The following is a 10,000-nucleotide window of genomic DNA, read 5'->3' as shown; positions in this document are numbered from 1 at the left end:
CACCAGTATGGGCAGAGAGGTGAAGCAGATATTATACAGCGTCAGATACACGCTGTCATAGAGAGTCTGTTGAGCACAAGAGAGCATGTCAAACATCTGCAATAAAAACTGAGAAAAATCAGTAAAATCAGAGAAAGTACTATGGAAATCAATGGGTGCCAGCAACAAACATTCTTCAAAATATCTTCTTTGATGTTAAACAGTAGAGAAAAAAATATATAAATGTTTAAAACCAATAAACAATGAGGTAATTAGCATTTTACTATAGATGTCGATGGGTGCCAGCAACCAACATTCTTCAAAATATATTCTTTTGTGTTCAACATAAGAAAAAAAACCCATAAAGGTATGAAACCAGTAAACAATGAGGTAATTATCATTGTACTATGGAAGTCTACTATGGAGGTCAAAGGGTGTCAGCAACATTCTTCGAAATATCTTCTATTGCGTTCAATGGAAAGCAAAAACTAAGCTCTAAAGGTTTAAAAACAATAAACAATGAGGTAATTTTCATTTTACTATAGAAGTCAATGGGTGCCAGCAACAAACATTCTTCAAAATATCATTTTTTGTGTTCAACAGAAGAGAAATAACCCCATAAAGGTTTAAAATCAATAAACAATGAGGTAATTAACATTTTACAAAAGATGTCGATGGGTGCCAGCAACAAACATTCTTCAAAATATCTTCTTTTGTGTTCAACAGAAAAAAATAAACCCATAAAGGTTTAAAACCAATTAAAAATGAGGTAATTATCATTTTACTATGGAAGTCTACTATGGAAGTCAATGGGTGCCAGCAACCAACATTCTTCAAAATATCCTCTTTTGTGTTAAACAGAAGAGAAAAAACTCATAAAGGTATAAAACCAATAAACAATGAGGTAATTATCATTTACTAGGGACGTCTACTGTGGAGGTCAATGGTGTCAGCAACAAACATTCTTCAAAATATCTTCTTTTGTGTTCAACAGAATGAAAAAACCCATAAAGGTTTAAAACCAATAAACAATGAAGTCATTATCATTTTACTATAGAAGTCGATGGGTGCCAGCAACCAACGTTCTTTAAAATATCTTATATATAACCCCCCCCATAAGAGTTTAAAACCAATAAACAATGAGGCAATTTTCAGTTTTGGGTGCACCATCCTTTTAAAAAACATCCTGTATCAACAAAAACTGTAGCATCAGGAGACACTTACTTGTTGTGAGAACAAACAGAAGAACTGGTATAAAAACTGGGGAGTGATAAAGCACACATTCTGCAGAAGAAAAACACAGAGAGCATTATAAACACCCCTTGCTTATGAAAACAGCACAACACATCTCTCAATGTGAGAACACGTACCTTGTAGAAAAAGTATTGCACAAGGGTTGCTATTCTAATGTAGTAGAAATGGCCGTGTACAAGCAGCAATTTAGCGAGGAATTTGAACCTCGCGAATGCATAGTCGCTGTTTCGCACGGCTTGCCTTCCTTCTTTTCCCATGATTCCTGCATAGAGATTAAGGACATTTTAAGACTTTAAGGATCCCTGAACACCCTGTATTATTACAGCACAGATATGCTCAAGATATCATTCAAAACTGTAAAAGATTTCTCTTAATTTGTTTAGAACCTCAAACAGCCCCATTGAGAGTGTGGTCACCTACCAATACCAACGTGAGCCTCTTGGATCATGCTGACATCATTGGCTCCGTCACCAATGGCTAAAGTGATGGGCTTCTCTGGGGATGTTTTCAACAGTCGCACCACCTGCCAAAAACACACAGGGGCCATTAACACCAGCACTATGAAAACAACAGGCCAGTGTTGTTGCACTTTGTGTGCTGTTGGGGATGTTTTCATCCACTCTGGGGTGATTTTGAGGCCACAACTTACTCTGTGTTTCAGCAAATGGAACGATTTCTGGTGACAAATCTTATTTTTACACATATTTTGGGAAAATACTTTGAAGATTTTCAACAATACACTCTTGGCAAATTTACTACCCCGCTGTTATGTTCGGGGATGTTTTTGCCCCATTGGCTTCCATTATATCGACACTTTTTGATTGCAAAGCCATGACACCATATAATCATGTATGCTTGATTGTTGCTGGTTTTCCCTGTTGGGAAGAGGTCAGATTAGTTATTTTTACTGTTGATCATCAGTTGCAGTGCAAAAAAGCTTAGTTTCTGGCTTTTATATGGAGCATAGTGTGTGTGTGTGTAATAGTGTGTTCACACAAGACGCGGATGAATGAGGCAGCGCGAATGATCCGATTCAGGTGAATTAGGTGGCGCAAGCGGTGCGATTCGCATGAATGAGGTGCCGCAAATGATGCGATTCGCGTGAATGATGCCGCGCGAATGATGCGATTCGCGTAAATAAGGCGGCGCAAACTATGCGATTCACATAAATGAGGCACCGCAAATGATGCGATTCATGTGAATGATGCGATTCACGTGACTGAGGCGGCACGATTGATGTAATTCGCGTGAATGAGGCATCGCAAATTATACGATTCGTGTGAATGAGGCGGCGCGATTGATGCGATTCGTGTGAATGAGGTGGCGCAATTCGTGAATGAGGCATCGCAAATGATACAATTCGTGTGAATGAGGCGGCGCAATTGATGCGATTCCCGTGAATGAGGCATCGTGAATGGTGCGATTCGCGTGAATGAGGTGGCCCAAGTTGATGCGATTCACGTGAATGAGGTGGCACAAATTGATGCGATTCGCGTAAATGAGGCATCGTGAATGATGCGATTCGCGTGAATGAGTTGGCGCAAATTGATGCGATTTGCGTAAATGAGGTGGCGCAAATTGATGCGATCCACGTGAAAGAGGTGGCGCACTTGATGCGATTCCCCTGAATGAGGCATCGGGAATGATGCGATTCGCGTGAAGTAGGTGGCGCAAATTGATGCGATCCACGTGAAAGAGGTGGCGCACTTGATGCGATTCCCCTGAATGAGGCATCGCGAATGATGCGATTCGCGTGAATGAGGCGGCGCAAATAATGCATTTCGCATGAATGAAGCAGCACGAACAATGCGATTCGCCTGAATGAGGCGGCGCGAACGATGCGATTTGTGTGAATAAGGAGGCACAAATGATGAGATTCGCATGAATGAAGCGCCACAAATTGAGTGCTTTGCGCATTTGACGTGCTTAATGCGCAAGTTGTCGAGCTGGAAAATCTGAACTTAAGCGGACATTTATGCCACGTTAACCAATCAGGAGCTCTCAATCAGGAGCTCTCAACCATCAACCGTTTTCTTTCTGTTTTCCGTTTTCACTCTGTTTTATTTATGGAGAAAATTACAAAGCACTGCAGGGTTTGGGTGTTCTGTGTTTGTCTGAGATATTTAGTCGACTGAAATGTGTATATTCCATACAATCTTCATTCATTCAACTCGGTGTGTCTGGAAGGCACAAGCGCGTCCCGCCGCTTGTGCACGCAAGCCGTGCACCTCCATTGGAAACAACGAACTTATCTGAACTCTTGAAAAGATGCGATATGCAAATGGATCCTTAAAGGTCACCGTCATTTGCAATCTCCAGCAGTTGATCTTCTTGCAGAGACAGGCTGGATTCACCTGATTTGTTGACAAATGGTTTGCGGATCCATTTCTTGGCAGTTCGTGGGTCCTTCACAGGGCCTTTTCCCCCTTTGCAAAGAAACATTCCAAAGATGTCTGTTTCTTACTCATTTTGCTGCTTCTGGGTTAAATTTTGGGCACTCAAGTGACCGAGATGTAAGCGAGAGAATACGGTCATTTTTCAAAATAAAAGATCGTTCAGACTCAGATAATAAATAAAACTAAAATAATTGTGCGGCCCGGTACCAATTGATCCACGGACCGGTAACGGTCCATGGCCCAGTGGTTGAGGACCACTGACATAAAGCACAGCTACTCTCTCAATAAAATCCATGTTAGCCGTTTAGCAACAAAACTAGAGTCACCGGGCAGACAGAAGCCCTGCACATGACACAAATCTGCATCTATTGTGAGGTGAATTTGACATGCGAATGAAATGGTTCACAAATCTATTTACTCAAAATGTTCATGTATCCACTTGCATGCGAATAGCACGATTTATTCACACATGCCGCGTCTGGTGTAAACACAGCACAAGAGAGAGACCTTTGTGCACTTATCTTGATATGTCTGAGAAAATCGAAATAAATAGCTCAGCTAATGGTGCCAACTGATGAAAAAAAAGAAGACTCATTTTACTCTTTCCAACTGGGAAAACCAGAAACAATCAAGAGTGCATGAGTGTGTGCTGTCATGTCTTTACAATTCAAAAATGTGATTATAATGGAAGTCAATGGGGCAAAAACAGCCCTGAACATAATGAAAGGGTAGTCAATTTGAACAGTACACGAGGGTTAACAGTGAGTATTGAGCATGGCCTCTGGGGGATACAGTGAGATGTAGACATGAGGAAGGGTCAGCGACCTCACCTTGGCTTTCTGGAGAGGTGCCATCCTGCAGCAGAGCACCGCCGAGCAGTTCTTACACACCTCCATGAAGAGTTTCTCATGCTCCCGCAGAGCCAGAGACAGACTGGCCCCGTCAACCACCAGCCCGTGCTGGATCACATGATCCTCTTTAATCCTGGACAAACACACAAGAGCATCACAGCCATCCGCAAACACAACATTGAGCTCCTCAAAGCACTTTCAGCATACAGATCCTGCCTGTAATTGCTGTAAATCCACCCCAGACACTCACACGCGTATGTTTTGCTCTGGTATACAGCTTAGTGGCTTTTGGGACACTATTTTTAAACTATATCTGTTTTTTTATGGGTATATTCATCTCCGCTTGCTCACTGATTGCCATTTTTGGGATTTCACCATGACATGATCCTCTTTAATGCTGGACAAACACACAACACCATCACACCCATTGCAAACACACAACTAAACTACTCACATACATCATACCAGCACATTATATTTGGACTATATGTTGCAAATTTAATTTAAAAATATATAATTTTGTTTTCAGAAATAATAAGTCAAAATTAAGTGAGTTTTTCCTTAAAACAAGCAAAATAATCTGCCACTTTGGTAAGTAAAATGATCTTATTTCAAAGCAAAAAACATATTATTTTGCTTTCCCCTTTGGCAGTTTATTATGCTTCCTTTAATGAAAAACTGGTGACCCTTGGGGTAAAATGGGTCACCCAGAAAATAATACAGATGGCCAAGAAAGACTTGTTATTATTATTATTATTATTAACATTATTTCTCATTGTAATTAACTTGAATTTTATTTAAATATATCCAGTAATCATGTCAGACAATAAAAAATCTATTTATTAATTATTTATTATTTAGCAAATTTATGGGAGATAATGAGGGATGCAAACATTAAAATAAAATAAAGTCAAGTTTAAAGTGTAAATAAAGCCAGGCTTTACCTTGTTAGCATTCCATCATAGATATATACACTAGATATCGCATATAGACCCCGAGCACATGTCAATACCGCCACCATATTGGTACTGTACAGCATTAATTCAAGAGAAAGTCTTTTGAGAAAGATAGAAATATGTCTGTAAGGAACATTTTTTAACCGAGAGCTTTTCACATCTGGAAATGGTAAAATCCGAATTTTTCGCTCATCTCCTTTTAAAAAAGATGCAGTTCCAGTTGGTGTTGATTGTCCTGTCTCTACAGATTTGGTAAGTGTGTGATCGGTGGTCTTTGTTTGTTTATTCAGAGGCAAATTTAGTTCATATCATGAGCAGTAATCTTTCAGTTTATAAAGACAGACCTTAGTCAAAATGATTTAGTTACTAAGTTTACAGTACGTTAATAACACTACAATACGATGGGCTGAAAGATCCGCTGTAAATGCTGCTCTCTGAATGTAAACACCTTAATCAAACAATTACTGTCATGTAGAATTTTCGCAGCATTTTGTGACAGGATAGTCTGTACACACACGGCTTTCTCACGCTACCTACCGAGTGCATCCAAGTTACCGAGAAATGCAGAGTTTTTTTCTTCTCCCATTCGCCGTGCGGTATTAAACATTCCATTAAAACTACTCTTCCAGCAGCTCCTCGCATACAATGTCTCATTTGTGACAGGGGACATGCATGAAATGTTCCTGAATGACAGTGAAAGTGCCAAACTGCAGTTAAAGTCGACAAATTAATCATTTGGCAAATAATTTGATTACTGATGTCCATGTAAACAGTCGCTGTCTTTCTCCACTGCGTCTGTGTGTTGTTTTGCCTCTGTAAAAAATAAGCGCGTGCTCGAACCGAAAACTTCCATTTTTATGCAAACCCTTCTTTCGCCACTCGACACTCCCACCTAAACAGAGCTGAACTCACACACTTTTCTGACTTTTTTCAAAGTAGAGATGTGAAAACACCCTGCTGAGACGGGTGGGGGGTGGGGGGGGTTCATGGCCCTTTAAGGATGCCTGTTAACATAACAGTGCCTGGGCCTCAATGTGCACCCTGTCCACCCTAAATTATTGAAAATTACAAATGTTATATAACATTTAGATCAGAAAGGTGAGATGCAGGGATATCGATGGTTCACACCAGTCGTTCATAACGAAGATTCATGCACAAACGAATCGTTCCCTCCGCTAGTATTAGAAGCGAAAGCATGAGAGGAGGTGTGTTTTAGGACTAGGATTAGATAAAATTTAACAGCGAGGGTGGATAATACATTTCCAAGCACACAAACACATGCTCTTTTTTTTTTTAAGCAATGTCCGTGCCGTCACTTATCGGTTGATGATGTAATTTTATACATTTCATAATTAAATAAAAAATGTGCATACTGACCACCAGGAAAACTCCCGATCATAGATACATGTATATATACGTATATATCTCTGGCTCTGGATGGCCAGTCCTCCACTGCACCTTGGTCCCACATTAATTTCAAAGGAGCGCTACCCTGTACCAAAATGGTGGCTCTATTGACGCATTCCATCCAATAGACAGCCACAGCATAGGCGACATCTAATGTAAATATCTATGGTGCTCCATTAGTTACAGGTATTCAGGAATACTAAAGAGTTCGATTATTTCTCTTTTCGGTTTAAACGTCTGTTTTCAACTTTTATTATCATCGTTTGTTAGGAGAAATTGTGCCAGAAAAAACTACATTAGCATATATACTTAACATACTGTGTGGAAAATTCCATTAGGGAGTCACGGTGCAGCAAGATTGACCTTTAACTCCAACAACTCCCATGAAGCACTGAGAAAGACACAACTGAGTTGGTCCAATGACTTTAAATGACTACTTTTATATTTCTCCGCCATTTCTACTTTTATTGCGTCTCTCTGCAATGCTTCATGGGATTGTAGTTTTTCCCTTCATTTAAGCCGTTAAGTTCGCAGTCTTTATTGTCTTTTTGTGCACTTTTTAAGTACATCTTTGCTTCAGATAAAATAGTTTAAAGTTGTTATTGATCAGGAAGCAATTTGCTTTAGTTCATGACTTACTTTAACAAAGACTTTTAAAAGACCCCACGGGAACCACAGGAAATGACACCATTGGAACTAAAGTACTCTATATTCCCATCAGCCCATTTCAACAAAGACGCTTGTACTCTTAAATAAAGGGATGCACCGAATTTTATTGGTACTGGTATTGGGCTGTTATTGGTACTATTATCGTTATCGGTACTGGTAGTGGTATCTGGCCCGTATCTGTACTGCTTTTGGGCCGGTATGTGTATTGGTACTGTTATTGTTATACCAGTAAAGATACGGGCCCCAATACTGATACCAGTAATGATACCGATACAGGCCCGTACTAATAATAGTATCTGTACATTCTTTAACTCATTCATTCGTTCCTTTAGCTTAGTCCCTTATTTATCAGGGGTCACCACAGCGGAATGAACAACTAACTATTCCAGCATATGTTTATATGCAAAGAATGCCTTTCCAGTCGGAAGCCAGTACTGGGAAACACCCATACACTCTCACATTCACACACACACATACACTACGACCAACTTAGCTCATCTAGTTCACCTTTAGCGCATGTGTTTGGACTGTGGGGGAATCCGGAGCACCCGCAGGAAACCCACACCAACACGGGGAGAACATGCAAACTCCATACAGAAATGCCAACTGGCCCAGCAGGGACTCGAACCAGTGACCTTCTTACAGTGAGGTGACCGTGTTAACTACTGAGCCACCGTAGTATTTGTCCCAGAATTTTATTTTCGGTTCATCCCTACTCAAATAGCTTCACTATCAGACCACTTTTGAGTAAAAAAAGACATTTAAATGGTGTGTGAATCTGTGTATGGTGAGCTGTACCTCCGGGCCAGCCTGCGGAGCTGCTCTGCGCACTCGTTGTCTGATTTCTGCTGAACAAGCTCCAGGATGTTCATAGTGCGATGGAAATGACCACAGGAGAGGCTCACGCTGACCGCCGTCTCGTGCTTGTCTCCTGTCAACACCCACACTTTGATTCCAGCCAATCGCAGGGCTTCAATAGTCTCCTGGACCTTATCCTGAAGCCTGCAAACACACAAATACAAAAAAATCTGTTCAGTTCAATGTAAATATCGTTAGGCATGTTGCCATTAACTGCATAATAATTGTGTTCCGTTCTGCTGAAACTGTGAATACTGAAAACTCTGACCTTTTGATTCGAAAAATCAATGATAACGTCTTTTTTCGTTGCATTTACAGGTCACATGAAGTAGGCAACGTAATATAATACGTAATTTTTATCAACTCTTAAATATCGCGAAAAGATTTTATCAGCATTGATACTGATACTGACCTGATTTTGATACCAGTACCAATACCGATACCAGTATGGGCACGATACTAGTACTTGATACTGATACTAAAACCAATACTGATACAGATACTGGTCCAATTTCGATACAGGCCTGATTTCAATACCAGTATCAATACCAGTACTGATACCGATATGGGCACAATACCAGCAACTGATACTGAAAACAGTACTGATACTGGGCCCAATTTTTATGCCAGTAGGCTACCAATACTATTACAGATACCGATATGGGCACAATACCAGTGCGCAATACAGATTCTGAAACCAATACTGATGCATATACTGGCCCGATTTCGATACCAGTACCAATACTAGTAACAATACAGATATGGGCACAATACTAGTAGCCAATATCGATACTGAAACCAATACTGTTACCAATACTGGCCCAATTTTGAAACCAGTATCAATATCAGTATTCATAATGATATGGGGACAATACCAGTATCTGATACCAAAACCAGTACTGATACTGGCCCGATTTCGATACAGTACACTACCAAAACATTTACCCATACCTAGGGCCAGATTTCAATACCAATACCAGTCCCGATACCGGTATGGGCACAATAGCCGTACCTGATAACAATACTGAAACCAGTACTGATACTGGCACAATTTCGATACCAGTAGCAATACTTTTACCAATATTGAAATGGGCACGATACCAGTGCCCAATAGCAATTCTGAAACCAATAGCAATACTGACCCAATTTTGATACCAGTACTATATGGGGCCAATATCAGTATCAATTTGGGTTCAATCCTGAAACCAGTACTTATACCCATACTGGCCCAATACTGATGTGGGCTTTATTTCAATACCAGTACCGATATGGGCCAGATTACGATATTTTGTAATAGAAACGCACCCAATGTTGAAGGATGTGATTTTAGGGATGATCTAACAGGCCTAATTAAGCTTGCCAAAGGAGACAGAGGCAAAAAACAAAAACAAATGATGGAAATGAGAAAATTCTTGGAATAAAGAAATCATTTGGTGGACCAGCTCTCCTCTGGTCAAAAAACAGATGCAATTCAGACAGTTGTAGACCACTGGCTCAGAACATAATGACTTTACAGTGCATGTACCGCACGAATAACACGATCACATCAACACGCCACATGGAGGATTCATCTGAGTATGTCTGTTCATCAAAAAAGCACACTTTCTTCAGAACTATGCTTTTTATAAAC

General features: G+C 40.2%; 1 protein-coding gene across 4 annotated transcripts in view; it reads right to left on the bottom strand.

Moving 5' to 3' along the window:
• Nucleotides 1–10,000, bottom strand: part of atp11b (ATPase phospholipid transporting 11B (putative)) — a 96,615-nt gene that overhangs the window by 40,500 nt on the left and 46,115 nt on the right. For all 4 annotated transcript variants that reach the window (XM_056448086.1, XM_056448087.1, XM_056448085.1 and 1 more), the window contains exons 19-24: nt 8,311–8,514; nt 4,460–4,613; nt 1,654–1,756; nt 1,350–1,495; nt 1,204–1,263; nt 1–66 (exon numbers count right to left, since the gene is read on the bottom strand). The exon at nt 1–66 is cut by the window's left edge and continues 62 nt beyond it. In XM_056448086.1, coding sequence (XP_056304061.1) covers nt 1–66; nt 1,204–1,263; nt 1,350–1,495; nt 1,654–1,756; nt 4,460–4,613; nt 8,311–8,514 — 733 coding nt within the window. The remainder of the gene's footprint in view (nt 67–1,203; nt 1,264–1,349; nt 1,496–1,653; nt 1,757–4,459; nt 4,614–8,310; nt 8,515–10,000) is intronic.

This window comes from Danio aesculapii, chromosome 22 (assembly GCF_903798145.1).
Source record: "Danio aesculapii chromosome 22, fDanAes4.1, whole genome shotgun sequence".
NCBI lineage: Eukaryota > Metazoa > Chordata > Actinopteri > Cypriniformes > Danionidae > Danio > Danio aesculapii.
This window is presented reverse-complemented; position numbering and strand designations above follow the sequence as displayed.